This window comes from Cotesia glomerata, unplaced genomic scaffold (assembly GCF_020080835.1).
Source record: "Cotesia glomerata isolate CgM1 unplaced genomic scaffold, MPM_Cglom_v2.3 scaffold_14, whole genome shotgun sequence".
Lineage (NCBI taxonomy): Eukaryota > Metazoa > Arthropoda > Insecta > Hymenoptera > Braconidae > Cotesia > Cotesia glomerata.
Window position 1 is genome coordinate 136,262 of NW_025401775.1, and position 15,193 is coordinate 151,454.

Genomic DNA, 15,193 nt, shown 5'->3' on the forward strand with positions numbered 1-15,193 from the left:
GTTAGTTTTCACTCTCCTTGTAATGAGCATAGCTTCCAAAATCTTGACCACGTCGTTATTTTTACTCGCATTCATAAGACAAAATGTGTTTTTTGACCTAATTAATCGTATTCTCATTTCAACTCCGTTAAGTAAAAATTTATCTTGATTAAAAACATCACAATGTAAATGACCCATTATTTCAAAATCTTTTCCTTTTGAGGTGTATACCGATCGGTCCTCTAGACCACGATTTTTTATTTTCTCTAAATTATCAAATTCTCCCATTGTATTCATATTCCACATTCACATCTTAAGATGAGTACTTTTTGCATCAACTCCATTATTTAAAAGTGTTTCTAAGTAAGCTCTATAAGCGTAGGTATTATTAGATGGTGACACTGTTTTTTGATTAAAGATTGAATGCAGAAAATTATTTACTGGACCCACAATATCTTTTTCATCTACTGAACCCTCAGGTTTTACAATTTTTGCTTTAATTTTTATCATCCCTGGCGGTTTCGGCGACACGGTGGAAGCACGGTCGAATGACGGTTGTTTCACGGTCGTTTCACCGTATAAAGTTCGTTCTTACCGAGCGATCTGTCAGTCAGCATCGGATACCGTTGTGAACGATATCTACTATAAATTTATTGAATATTTACGGTGCATACGCAAGTGAATCTATGACGTTATGACCGACACTGTACGCTCAATATACTGTCCAAATACGGTGATTTTACGCTACTATCACGGACAATAAAATAAAAAAAAATATTGCGGACAGTCTAGACCGAGACTCGAACCCGATTCATCTGGTCGCGCGCCCAAGACTCTACCAGCTAGGCTATCTAAGACACTGCACGAAACATTTGATTCAGTCACATCATAAGGTGTCAAAACCAAGTCATTTTTTTTTTCATTGCACAGATAAAAATAGCTTAAATAAAGTTATATTTTTTCCATGACTTCAAAATAATAATTGTAATAAATGATTCAAATTTTTGATGATTACGAAATTCTTAATTTCGAAATTATGGTGAAATTATTAACTGTATAAAAAAAGATCTGGAAAAGAAATTGCTAAAAATTGAATTGTTAAAAAAAAATATCTCATAATAATTCTTCTTGATAACAGACAATTTTTCCGTAATTTTGAAATTAAAGTTTTCGTCTCTAAAAAAAAAAAAAAAAAAAACAATATTGATTATATTATATTTTTCATAATCAAAAGGTATTATAGTTTCTCATTTAAGACTATAAAAAAAATTCAACACTTGGAAGCCATAAACTCTTCTGAAAAGTATTGAAATGATGGATCTCTGTTGATTGCCTGTAATCTGATTAATTTTTTATAATTTTACTTTGAAATAAACAAAATTACAATAATTTAATATTTTTTTCAAATTTCTCATCCCGATTAGTTACTAAAAATTTCTCATTTACCTATCTTTTTATACACTTTGAGTATTTTTAATGAAATAAAAAAAAAAATATAATCAGCACTTTTCCATTTTTTATTAGTAAAAAGTTCCTGACTTACCGACATTATACGCTCGTTTCACGGTCGTTTCACTCACAGACTACTGTGCATCTACCACCGAGTTACGGTTTTTTGACAATTTATATGTTTTCGAATGACTGTCAAATGACAGACGATCGATCGATGATCTACGATTTTTACTCAGGTGAAAAATCGGAGAAGTCAAGTAAAAATTAGGTTTTTCGAATAGTGAAGTATGATAACTGTACAGAATAAAAATCATAAAGTAACAGTGAAAAACTTTCACAATGATACTCTTCGTTCACTGTCAAATGACGGCCGTTCGATAGTCAAGTGACGGTCATTCAACGATCATTTGTCGACACTGTGAATTTATGGTACATTCACCGTCGTTTCACGATCATTTTACCGTGACCACGAATCCGCCAGGGATATTATGCGATAAGTCAATGTATTCTTCACCATGTCCAGGTACAACGAATTCTATTGGAGTGTCGTCTGACAAAGATGTCATAGGGTTATAATATGCCCATTGTGATTGTTCAATACTTGTTTGTGTAGGAGGTAGTGTGAATAAATCCAGTTCTGATTTTGCACACTCCTCAGAGTGAGAATTTAAAAACGACATTTTTATTAATTAAATATATCGTATACGTCACGCTTTTTAGATTTTTTCACTTTGCGTTTATTTTTTTTTTTTTTGAGGTTTTTATTTTTTTTTGTTAACTTTTTTTTTCTTAGTAATCTTTTTTTTACTACTAGTACGCTTCCGCACTCTCCTGCGGTTGTTTGCTTTATGAGTTATTTTACGTATTCACTGTCTTTTATACCCTGATCCACGCATTATCTTATCCAATTTTTCTGATGCTTTTCTTTTAAGTCGAATTCCTGATTCTGTTAGTCTGTGTTCCAATGATTGTTTGAAAGGAATTTTCCCTGTTGTGACGTTACTCAATACATTCATACCTGTATGAAGAGCCTCTTTTCCTACAGCTCGTTCCGCTTTACCGAGAAAAGGGACAACTCTGTGAAAGAGTCCTCCCAGAAAAGCACCTATACCATGAGCGTGTTGATAAGAACATACATAAGCTTTGCCAAATCTACATATTATATTTTTCGATATATCCTCCACCTGCCTGATTATTATAGTATTCAATGTAATGAGACATTTTTAATCGATCCTTTTGAAATGTAGTGTAACATTCAACGGTCTGTACGCAAATGGTACAGGATTTCCAATGTTATTCCTTATATCTATTCCAATTGTCCAAAATGAATTTGATAAAACAGGAATATAATTAGATGAACCATAAGTATTGGTCACTGTCATGCCATAGGAGTATGAGCTCATGTCCAAAGGAACTATGCGTAATGAGGGAGTGGTTACATTTTCGGTTACATACGGTGAACAGATATCAGAATAAACAAAAAGACTACTACGCAAACCTCTTATCAGACTGAAAGGTCTTTTTCTCACCTCCGGGTGGAAAGCGTAAATTTTCCTCCCGCTGCGCTAAACGAAAATGCCGCTTTCCGCCTCGGTCGAGGAGAAAAATAGTATACACACCACGGGCAGTAAATAAAAAAGCCTCAATCACATGTTTATTGACCTCGGCTTCGCCTCGGACAACAATTACATGTGATCTGAGACATTTCTTATTTTACTGCCCTAGATGTGTAATATACTATTACTTACATTTGTAAATTCATAATTTTTTCCATCTCTATCACCAAGCACAAATTTTTTCTTCTTATTTCCATCAATATAGCGATCAAAGCCCAAAATATCTAACAGAGTAACCCTGAATTATCTATTTCGAAAGAAAAATGGTTGACGGTTGGGAGAAAAAAATTTAAAGTAGTTATAAATTCATTTCGATATGTATAGAGGCCTCGTGGAAAGTAATAATCATTACGCATATCAAATTTTCCTACACCAGCAGTCACTAGATATATTTTACCGTCTTCTACCGTATGAATATGAAGAAAACTTGTTGGAAACTGTATTTCTTTTAGTCCAACGACCCATTCACCTTCCAATGTAATATGTTCAGGTAACATAGTTGTATAATGAGTAGCTGTATTGTCTGAGAAGTAATTCATACTACTGTCAGTTGGTAAAACCATATGAAACTCTGACTTATTCATTCTGTTATAGTTGATGCAAGAACCCAAGAATTAAATTTATCTGGATATCCTTGCCACTTCACTAAATACTGTTTATTTTTACGCTTTCCCTTGGTTTTAATTATTTTCTCAATTAAAGATTCTTCTTTTTCAAGGTCCTTAATCACTCGCACTATTTCTTGTTCATAAAAAAAACCATCAGTCACTTCTCCATTTAAATCTTTTAATTTATAAGTAGGAATTTTCTGACAAAGTTTAGTTTTAGTAATTTGAAAAATTTCTTCTGTATAACCAGCCTCATATCCTTTCTCAAACGTTGACTTATATTTACTGATTCGTACATAATCATTCACCTTGTATTGGCCGCGTTCAAGTTTACTAAGTTCTGAGCAGGGCTGACTTGATCTACCAAAAAATTAACTTTGGACACACTTACTGTTTCTAGATAGAGCTTACAACTTTCTATACATATTAGCATTGCAGTATATGTCAAATATGTGAATGTATATTATTTACAAAATAAACGCTATTTTGTTTGAAATCAAATTATTAAAAATAAAAATAAAATTAAATAAATATTAAAAATGGACGGAACTAATTTAAGTATTACATACAGTTGGAATGATGAAAATTACACTGTGATCGACAATAAAGATGTTCATAATAAGATACAAAATGGTATGTATGCAATTTAATTTCAAGATGCGAAGTTTAAAAAATATTTAACCTAACAATTATAATTTTGTTGTTAATTTAAATAATTGCCATTTTCACTAATTATTTTTAGATCCGTCGTTTGCATTAAATTTTTTTAAATCTATTATCCCTACTCAAAGTCCAACAGATGACAGAAATGTGGATCAAACAGCTGATCCTAATGAGGGAACAGCTTTGACATTTACAAACTTTGAACAGGTTACGCAAGGTACTTCATAATAACTGGAATATATTTTTTTCTTGATCATTTCCCTAGTGTCTTGTGTATTTTCTTAATTTTTATCATAAATATCAACTTATAAGAATATACGTAAAATTATATATTATATTATACAGATTTTCTGGACAAAGAGGTACAAAATAATCAATCAAATACAGTAGGAAAAAAGAAAAATCGCAATGGTAAGTTAAATATAATAATTAATTGTAAAAATACAGGTAAAATTTTTATTGTACAGATTCACTGGACCGAGCTCTGGAAAAAAGTCAATCGGATGCAGTAGGAGAAAAAATTACTCGTAATGGTACGTTAAATGTAATAATTAATTATAATTTTTTCCGTTTAATTATACGTAACGAAAAATTTTTTTTGTGTATATTTAATTTGCAATTATTTCACAATTCTAACTCTAATTATTTCTTAGCAGAACGCCCTTGGAATGATCACAAATCAATCAAATTATTGCTGACGGAATACGAAAAACGCGTCCACCTATTTAGAAATCCGAAAATAAGAAACAAAGACTTGTGGATTCAAATTTGTGGGGTATTTAAGGAGCATGGTCTCACTGATTACACTACCGATGATTTGAGTAAAAAGTTAACAAACATGAAAGCAACATATGTTGAAAAAAAAAGGAATAATAATCCTCGGCTAACCACAGGACGAGGTCGAAAACCGTGGCCTTGGTTTGATGAGATGGATGAAATATTTAAAAACGATGAGTCTGTAAACTTCTCTACCAGTACATTCTCCAGTATCAGTAAAGAAAATATAGAACCTATTAATTTGACAGTTTCAGACACACAGTGAGTATAAAATTAAATCATTTGTATTTTCCTAATAAATTTTGATTGATTATTTATTTATTTCAGTGTTGCCAAAAACATGGTGAAAAATTCATCAAACGAGCAGTCGTCTGCCTCGACCTCAAAGTCAGGATCTGATTTTTCGAATACGCCAAAAACTGGACCTGGAAAAGTAAAAAGCTCTTATTATCAACAAAAAAAAGCTTTTATTGATATTGGACATCAGCGCAATAATATTATGAAAGATCATGTGGACTCTTTAACAACGTCGCAAGAATTATACCGTGAAGGGCTATTAACCTTAAAAGGCCTGACAACGGTGATAGCAGAGAAAAACCGCATTCTAAAGTCTTTTTTGGATAATCGTGATAAATAGACTTATTTTTGTCTTCTTTTTGAAAAATGTTTTTTTTTACAAATTATTCGTTAATTAAATTTGAAGTCGTTTTTATAATATAAAATTTCAGTTCAACAAAAATTATGTTAAATAAAAAAAGTAAGTGATATTCATTCATAATAAACTAAAATATAATTAAGTTAATTACATTTATTTTAAAAATTCAAAAATTAAATATTTATTATAAGTCATTTTATTTAAAAAAACAAAATTTAGAACACGCTCAAATTTGTTTTTTTTTTAAATTTGAATTTTGTCTTTTCATTATTCTTTTATTTTTCACCTAATTTGTTTTAAAACAAAATAAAAATTCATAACTTTTCAAGCAGTCTAATACGAAGGATCTTTTACTTCATCATCCTTGAATTATTCATCCTTGAATTAATTCTTAATTTTTTAATTATGTGTAAGCATTAAAAAATTATAATTAATCAAACATAATTGAGTAATTGTTAATTGTTTTTACTTTTTTAATTTCAGGGACCAGAATTCAGGAACGACTACTGTTACGAAGCCGCTTGATGACGTTGGAAAGACTTTTCCAATACGAAAGCTGGTACGAGATGAATCGTCCTGATTATGAGAAGTGGACGAAAATTGCAGAAAACAGCGGACTTATTGGAAAGAAATCCGTCAGTGAATGCTGGCGTCATTTTTGCGAACTCTATCATACGTTCAAGGTAAATAAATAGAAAATGATTATATATATGATTATATGACTATAAAAAAAAAAAAAAAAAAAAAATATCTCAAAATTAATTTTTCTTTTTTTTCAGTACCATAAAGGCGTATCGAAACGCGGTGAGCCTATTGAACCATGGGAGTACTATGACACCTTCAATCACTACTACCATGTTTGCTTGGACCGGGAGGATGCACGTTGGAGGGCAATCAGGGCTGCTCGCTATGCTCACGCTGGCGACTCTGACGACTCTGACTGACTTTAAATTTTTGAAGATTTACATTGATCATCGATAAAACTCATATTAATTTCCTACTTCAAACAATCACATAATTTATTACTCTTCAATGAAGTTAATGATCATTATCGTTACTATTTTTTATTATATTACGTCAGTTATGGCCTAAATTTTTCTACTATGTTTGATTTAATAAGAAAAATATTAATGTTATTCAAAATAAAAAAAATGCGCGTTGGAGGGCAATCCAGGATGCTCGCGATGAAGACTCTGACTGATTGAATTTTTAAACATTTGGATTGATCTTCGCTAAAACTTAGATTAATTTCCTCCTTTGAACAATCATATGATTTATTATTCTCCAATGAAGTTAATTATTATTATCGTTATTATGTTTTATTACATTACGTGAGCTATGGCCTAAATTTGTCAAATATTTTTTTTGAATTAATTAGAAAAATATTAATGTATCTTCAAAATAAAAAAAAAAATTATTTTAACTTAGCATTTTTTTATTTTTTTTATGTGAATATGTACAATAATAAAGTTTAACGGTAAGACTCAGTAAGTTTTGATAACGTACTCTTACACCTAGACATTTAGAATAATACTAATTACTAAGATATATACATTAAAAATTGTAATTCTGCTAATTACCAGTCGTGGCACGTCATTTCACCCGCACGACAACTCACCCGCTACATTTTGGGGCCACTGTGTCTGGGATATTTATAATTATTTTTTATAAATATTAATAATCTTTTTACATTGAAAAAATCATGGTGAATTGTCGCTGGTGAAATGTCGTGCGGGTGATTTGTTACGTAGCCGTTTTATAAATAAATTATAAATAAAAATACTGGCCAGGGGACTGAGTTTTGAAGTGGCTCAGACAAATATTTCCTGCACAAACGGTGCTTTGACATTAAATAAAATGCCGATAAAGCGCTAACAGCCCTATGATTATCAACTCAAGGCTAATTAGGTCCTTATAAAACTTACAAAAGGTAAAATAACACGCTGGATTTTTTTTTGGTTTTGAACTTCTGGCAGGGGACTGTTTTTAAAATGCCTGGGACAAACTTAAGTTTAATGAATTTAATGAAACAAATTAACTTTCGGTACTTTTTATTGAAAAAAATTGTTAGTTAATTAATTAAGTTTATAATCATTATGGACCAAATTATATATTATGGACGAATAACTTAAAATTTAATCTTAAAGTTTTAATTTTGGGAATGGGACAGCCCAGGAGACAGTTATTTCGGTGGTTTACGAATTTATAGCAAAAAAACCAAAATTTACTTCATTTTAATTTTTAATGCTCCCAATAGAAATGTTTTTTTATTTTCGTAATAAATTTTTTTTTGTAACAAAATAACAATTTTTCTAATAAAAAACTACCTGGAACAGCATAAAATATCCTTACAGAGAATCACCCTGATATAAAAATGAAAAATTAGTTTTATAATTTACATAGAGTTCATAATTTCATTTCGTTTTTCAACAGCATTAATATTCTCTTCAATGTTTTCATTTTCATCAATATCATCAATATTATCATCATTATCATCTTCGTGAACTTCCACATTTAATAAATTTATATTAAGTCTTTCCTCACGGGCTAATATAAAATTATGAAGTGTACATGCTGCTGCTACTATAAGGTTTGCAGTCTGGACAGACTGAACGTCTAAATAGTTCAACCGGCGGAATTTAGCTTTTAATATTCCGAACGCTCGTTCTATTACACTACGCAAAGATGCGTGCCGTACATTATATCTTACTTGCTGTGGCGTTAAATGACCATTATCTTTAAATGGAGTCAAAACATTGGTCATTAATGCGTAAGCAGAATCAGCAAGAATATGTTGATTTAAATTTAATAACGGATTTTGAGCATCTGTTATTTTTTCATACAACGGAGAGCTTCTAAAAACTGGTGAGTCATGAGCTCTTCCAGGTCGTCCAATTAAAACATCAATAAATTTTCCATTATGATCACATGTACCTTTTAATATTAAGTGAAAAAAATGAATTTATAATAATGAATTTTGCAAATGATTAATAAATGGAAATTTTTACATTACATACCTTGCAAGATAATGGAGTGGCTTCCTTTTCGATTATAGTAATCGTTCGCATTTCCTGGTGGTTGTCTTATTGAAATATGACACCCGTCAATTGCACCCACAATTCCAGGGAACCCTCCAGCTTTATTAAGAAAAGCCTAAATGATTAAAATGAATAAATTAATTTGATCAAAGTTAAAGTTAACCCTCGCAGTTTAGCAACCACGGTGGATCCACGATGGAACCACGGTTGTAGTGGTCTTACTGTGGAGCCACGATGGAACCACGGTGGATCCACTGTGGGTTTTGTGCCATTTTGCCATTGCGATTCCACCGTGGTTCAACAGCGGTTTTACAGTGGATTAACTGTGAATCTTTTGTGGTTCGATCGTGGTTCCATCATGGTTCCACCTCCGGTTTTATAGTGGAATTGTCGTGACTCTGCCGTGGTTCAACAGTGGTTTTACTGTGATTCAACCGTAGGTTAATTTGTGGTTTTATTGTGGATTCATCGTGGATCCATCGTGATTTGGTGGTGATTGTACTGTGGTTCCACTCATGGCTAAAAATTTAACTATACACTCTTAAAATACGTATAAAATAAATAGTAAAAAGTTTAAAGTTCTATCTCCTCATTGGTCTTTATAAAAAAATCCTAAAAAAATGCTCAAGAATCAGGGCGTCAAACCAGAAGACCCCCTTGAATTTGTAAAGTTGACAGATGAATTCTACATATATTGTCAGATAACAAATTTTCAACTTTTCTTATTAAATAAATAATACCATGAAACCGTGTAGTGAGTGTGCCTAAAACAGAAGTAGTGAAATTAGAAAATATCTGTATTCAGCAAATGCAAAAATAGCGTTATTTTTTAAGGTAAAAAGATAATTAGTTTTTGGAATCGATTAATACCCTTGGTCAAAGGTTTTTTATTTTTTGCCGAATTCTTTAAGATTTCTAGCTGATAAGATTTCGGAAGCGCTCGGGACAATCACTTCAAACAAATTTTCATGAAAAGTTGACATTTAAAAATTGAAAATAAATAAATAAATAAATAATAATAATAATAACTACCTCAGAAAAGGGGTTTTTTTTCGAAAATTTGAATTTTGGAAAAAAAAATTATTCTTTTCTAAATCCACAGATTCGGTAGAATCTGGCGCCAAGTTCCGTTCAAATCCGTTGTAAACGGAGCGCCAGACTACCGACTGTGTTTACTGTAAGCAGAACGGTATTTTGAGGTTGCAAAATTTTATTTAATTCTACGGTACTTCTTGTTCCTAAATTTTATATTATAACTGTAATTCATGCTTTATTTTACTGATATTAATTAATTATATTCAATTATAACAATATCTACTTGAAATTATTAAATTTCATCAGCACAAACTATAGTAAGCTCAAAAATTTCGATCCTGACTTTTTTTCTATGTAAAAGTGACATGCCACAGACTAAATAATTCGAGAATGCATGGTAATCTTCCAATAAATGGGAAACTACAGTTATAAAAATACATTTCACAGCTTGCATCTACATCCGCCAGGGTGCACTGGAATTGTTTTTTCATAAACTGTAGCTTCAATGGGATAGTTTGCTATAAAAAATGCAGTCAACGCGAGATTTAAGTTGGTACCTATTGTAAATTTTTATTATAATTACAAAAAATACTAAAATCCGAACAAAAACAGTTTCACTGTAAAAAAATTGCGCCAAGTCCACGTTCATAACACTATCAAGAAAAAAAAATTTCTTTTTTCTTTACAAAAAGATATAAAATAAAAAAATTAAAAAATCCAAGTAACCGATATGATTGTATTTAATTTTCGGAAATTAAAAAAAATTTTATTGTAAATTTGAAAATTAAAAAAAAAATTTTGGAACGTACTTGGTGTGCGTCATTGTGTATTTCAATTTTTATAAAGTCCTAGTAAATAGATTTTACGAATTTTATTAAAAGTAAAATATTTTGCAACCACGCACACTAAATACGTTCCAAAATGTTTTTTTTAATTTTCAAAGTTACAATAAAATGTTTTTTAATTTCCGAAAATTAAATACAATCATATCGGTTACTTGGATTTTTTAATTTTTTTATTTTATATCTTTTTGTAAAGAAGAAAGAAATTTTTTTTTTCTTGATAGTGTTATGAACGTGGACTTGGCGCAATTTTTTTACAGTGAAACTGTTTTTGTTCGGATTCAGTTTAGTTCACACATTTTCACTGCAAAAAGTTTTAAAATATATAAGAATCGCAGGTAATTGTTTAGTTTCACGTTTTTAAAATTAAACTATAGTTGTCGCAATTGAAATGTTAACTTAAATTTTGCTCTGATAGAAAATCGTCAATAAAATTCATCCACTTGGTCTATCAATTTTTGGTGATTTGTTTCGTATTCAATGGATAAAAATAAACAAATAAAAAAAAATTTTTTCGAAAATATTAATTTTTTGATATTTTTTCAAAGTTTTTAATCAACAATTGACGTTTTTATATTTTTATTGTTCTACAATTGAAATTTATTCAATTTATATCAATTGTTTTTAATCCAAAATTAAAATTTTTAAAAATTTTTCTATTTTAGATTTACTTTAATAAAAAAAAATATTTTACAAGTAGAACAAAAAATTCTTCAAAAATATTAATTTTCAGATATTTTGCTAAAACTTTTTTTTAACTCAAAATTTGACATTTTTCATAATTTGTTTATAGTTAAAAAATTGACATGTTTCATAATTTTTCTTATCCCAAAAATTAACATTTTTTAAAAATTTTCTATTTTAGATTTATTCTAAAAAAAAAAAAAAAAATATCTATTAAGTAGAAAGTAATCTAAACATGTTGATTTCACACCCCGTGAAAATAAACAATTACCGAATCTTACAATTGAAAATAGAAGTATAAGATAAATAATTGAGAATGGGAAACTAAATTTCAATTTTGAATGTCTGTAGATATAATTATTATTATTCATTTAATTTTTTCGCAAAGTTCCTTTTCAGATTCCACTTAGAACTTAGTCATTTGAAGACGCGTCATTTAAAAAGTTTATGAGATTACTGAGATTCAACTTTTCTCAGTCGGCCGTGTAGCGATGCGGGTAGCGCGTAAGTTGGCGAGCGATAGGTTCCGAGTTCGGTTCTCGGTTAGGGCAAAGCGATTTTTATTTATATCTTTATTTACGGAGTGTATTAGGTTAATTTAGCATAAGTAATCCTCTACTTCTACCTCCTTACTCCTTAGCTGTACAAATTGGATCGTAAATAATCCCTGTTCGTAAAAAAATACTCTCTCAAATTGAGGAAATCATTAATTTTTGTTTTTTTGTTAAAAAATTAATTTATATATTTTTTTGTGTTCATAAACGATTTTTATAGTAGTAATTGTAATAATTGTTAATTACAAATTTTTATGTTAATAACAATTATTATTAATTACTACTACTTATTTTTTATAACAATAATAATTATTATTCACAATAAAAAAATTACGGTTAAAACAGAACTCGAATTTCGACTCGGGACCCACAATGGAACCATTGCAAATTCACAATGGAACCATTGTGGAGCCACAGTAGGAACACCGCTAAACCACCATCGAACCACAGTCAAACCACAATAGATTCACAAGAAAGCCTTTGCTTAACCACGGTGGAACCACGATGGCAAAACGTCACAAAATCCACAGTGGATCCACTGTTGTTCCACAGTACATCCCGTGTAGCTCCTCTGTGGACCCTTCATGTACCCACCATGGATCTTTAGTGATTTCAATACCGCGAGGGTAAAGAATGATATAATTCAGTTTACATTCTCAATTAATGCAGATTCTTCATCATTTGGCCAAGAAATAAAATTTGGAAGTAAATTATGAGATAGAATTAAAATGATCTGTTTGAAAGCAGAATGTGCAGTACTTTTAGAGAAATTGAAGCGATCTGCAACTGAACGGAAACTATCAGGAGTAGCCAGTAGCCATATTGTCATTAAAATTTTTTTACCCAGTGGTATTGGGTCATTCAAATTACGTACATGCAGAGAAATAATCTCTTCTAGGTCCTAAAATTTATTTAATCTTTAAGTAATTGTGATACTTGCCTTAAATAAACTGTCACTTAGTTAGTAATTAACATCATTTAAGAAAATTGAAGAAGTTTAAATCAGAAACTTACTACGAATGCTTCTCGTGACATGCGAAAATGCAAATAAAATTGCTCATCATCGTATTCAGGAATCACTTCCTCATAATAATTATTAATTCGAGTTGGCGGATCACCCCGTGCATTCACATCATCCCCATCCAAATCTCCGTCGTATAAAAAAAAATCATCAATTAAGAAGTTATTGTTAAAATCTGAAACGTTAAAGTTAACTAACTTGAAATAATAATAAAGGTCATTTAATAATAAATTAAAAGACTGTGAATTTAACAGACTTTAATTAATTTTTATAATTAAAACTAAATAAAGTATAAGGATTAGTTTATTAATTATTAAAAATTTAGCTCATGTACTTTACAATCACATTCATTAAATTAAATAATTACCCAATAATCTATTAATCACATTAAAGATATTTTCCTCCGCTTCTGCCAGTAACACTTCGTCCATTATTATCATGTCCAATAAATCAAAATTATCCATTTTTTGTTATATTTTCACACTTATAAATAAAAAAAACTTTATTGCAAAAAATCAGTATAAATTACTTTCCTGATTAAACTACAAGTATGATGTGTGGAGGTTAGTTGACACCGCTCTATATCGATACTGTATAAATACTTGAGTATACTTATTTTAATTATCAGCGTTATTCAAGTCAGTTCAAGTCAGTCTGTCCAAAATAAAAACATCTATACTTACTATTCAGGTATTTACATCATTATTCAGCTGTCGCCATTTTATTCAATAGGATATGCTAAGATCTGCCAAGAACTTAGTAAACTTGAACGCGGCCATTTAAAGGGTATTTTCCGAGGTTTAATTTTTGGAAACGGTTTTTGTATATTCAGCAGCGCCTCTTTAGCATTACTTAGAGTAACTGCTGCAGGTTCCATTCTTATTGAACTATGCTTCGTATGATTATAGGCTTCAACTAACTTTTGTAAAATATCAATGTAACGGTAAGTTTTACGATGAGTGAAATATCGCAACATTCTTTCCTTAAGGGTTCTATTAACACGTTCTATAACTGCAGCTTTTACATCAGGGTTACGTGCAGTTCTAAAATATATTTTTTTTTACTTTAAATACTGTTTTACACTACCTGCTACAAATTCTTTTCCTTTATCGCTCTGGATCATAAAAAGTATACCGACCTTTACTACGATCAAAAATATTCTTAAAACCTTGTAAAACTGATTTTGCTGACTTATCTAATAAGGGTTCAACCCATACGTATTTACTTAGGATATCTATTACAACTAGGATAAATGAAACACCATCGTTATAAGTTTTTAAAGATTTTATTTCTACAAAATCAGCCTCCCATACATCATCTATATTGGTCACATTATCCCGACTAGAAATTATATTGGGAATACCCAAGGTATACTTAATACATCTGGGCCCCCTTGGGTTCGAATGGGGCATGCCCAATAGGGAAATCCCAATGAGGACCCAATGAAGAACCCAATTGGGAAATCCCAATTGAAAATGAAATAAATTATTCTCAATTTCTCTAGTTGGGATTCATATGGGATCTAAATGAGAGTACTTAACGTGAAAATAAAATTTTTTTGGCACTTTCTTCCAGTTGGGACTCATGTGGGACCTAAGTGGGAATGCCCAATGTGAAATTAAAAAATTTTTAGAAGTTTTTTTCTAATTGGGATTTATGTGAGATCTAAATGGGAATACCCAACGTGAAAATAAAAATTTTTTGGCACTTTTTTCCAGTTGGGATTCATGTGGGACCAAAGTGGGAATGCCCAATGTGAAATTAAAAACTTTTTAGAAGTTTTTTTCTATTTGGAATTCATGTGGAATCTAAATGGGGAATACCCAACGTGAAAATAAAAAATTTTTTGCACATTGTTTCTAGTTAGGATTCATGTGGGACCAAAGTGGGAATGCTCAATGTAAAATAACAAAATTTTTAGGAGTTTTTTTCTAGTTGAGATTCATATGAGACCAAAGTAGGAATATCTAGGGTAAAAATGAAAAACTATCAGTTTTTCAATTCATCACTTGCAAATGCATTATGTGAGCTTATATTTTTAGCATATATTTGCTGTAAATTAATAAGAAATACAAATAAAAATTAGTCGTTAAATATAGAAAAGAATTAGGAAAAAAATTCATTCAATATTGTTAAATAAAAACAATAAAATTAAGTTAAGTTTTTTCAAATTTTACATAACTTTATATTTTGAAAAATTTAGTTTTACGAGATTAAAAATAAATTGTTACAAATTGGGATGAATTCGAAGAAAATTTTAATCCCAATT

General features: G+C 30.2%; 3 protein-coding genes across 6 annotated transcripts; 2 read left to right on the forward strand and 1 right to left on the reverse strand.

Moving 5' to 3' along the window:
• The first annotated feature begins 3,974 nt into the window (after positions 1 to 3,974).
• Positions 3,975 to 5,823, forward strand: LOC123273815. Of its 2 annotated transcripts, none has more exons than XM_044741287.1 (6): positions 3,975 to 4,288; positions 4,398 to 4,535; positions 4,664 to 4,729; positions 4,786 to 4,851; positions 4,972 to 5,356; positions 5,423 to 5,823. In XM_044741287.1, the coding sequence occupies exons 1-6, from the start codon at positions 4,195 to 4,197 to the stop codon at positions 5,730 to 5,732; spliced, it is 1,059 nt and encodes a 352-aa protein (XP_044597222.1). In that variant the 5' UTR covers positions 3,975 to 4,194; the 3' UTR covers positions 5,733 to 5,823. The 2 variants fall into 2 exon arrangements, with proteins under 2 accessions (XP_044597222.1, XP_044597223.1); XM_044741288.1 differs by having other exon boundaries at positions 4,975 to 5,356.
• Positions 5,819 to 7,237, forward strand: LOC123273821. 2 transcript variants are annotated; one of them, XM_044741297.1, is made up of 3 exons: positions 5,819 to 5,852; positions 6,234 to 6,433; positions 6,530 to 7,237. In XM_044741297.1, exons 1-3 carry the CDS (start codon positions 5,837 to 5,839, stop codon positions 6,692 to 6,694), a joined length of 381 nt encoding a protein of 126 aa, XP_044597232.1. In that variant the 5' UTR covers positions 5,819 to 5,836; the 3' UTR covers positions 6,695 to 7,237. The 2 variants fall into 2 exon arrangements, with proteins under 2 accessions (XP_044597232.1, XP_044597234.1); XM_044741299.1 differs by lacking the exon at positions 5,819 to 5,852 and adding an exon at positions 6,098 to 6,159.
• A 767-nt stretch (positions 7,238 to 8,004) lies between these two features.
• LOC123273814 (putative nuclease HARBI1) lies at positions 8,005 to 14,918 on the reverse strand. 2 transcript variants are annotated; one of them, XM_044741285.1, is made up of 5 exons: positions 13,292 to 14,918; positions 12,918 to 13,099; positions 12,556 to 12,804; positions 8,768 to 8,903; positions 8,005 to 8,684 (listed from the first exon to the last, which is right to left on the reverse strand). In XM_044741285.1, exons 1-5 carry the CDS (start codon positions 13,386 to 13,388, stop codon positions 8,146 to 8,148), a joined length of 1,203 nt encoding a protein of 400 aa, XP_044597220.1. In that variant the 5' UTR covers positions 13,389 to 14,918; the 3' UTR covers positions 8,005 to 8,145. The 2 variants fall into 2 exon arrangements, with proteins under 2 accessions (XP_044597220.1, XP_044597221.1); XM_044741286.1 differs by lacking the exon at positions 12,556 to 12,804.
• Positions 14,919 to 15,193: the final 275 nt, after the last annotated feature.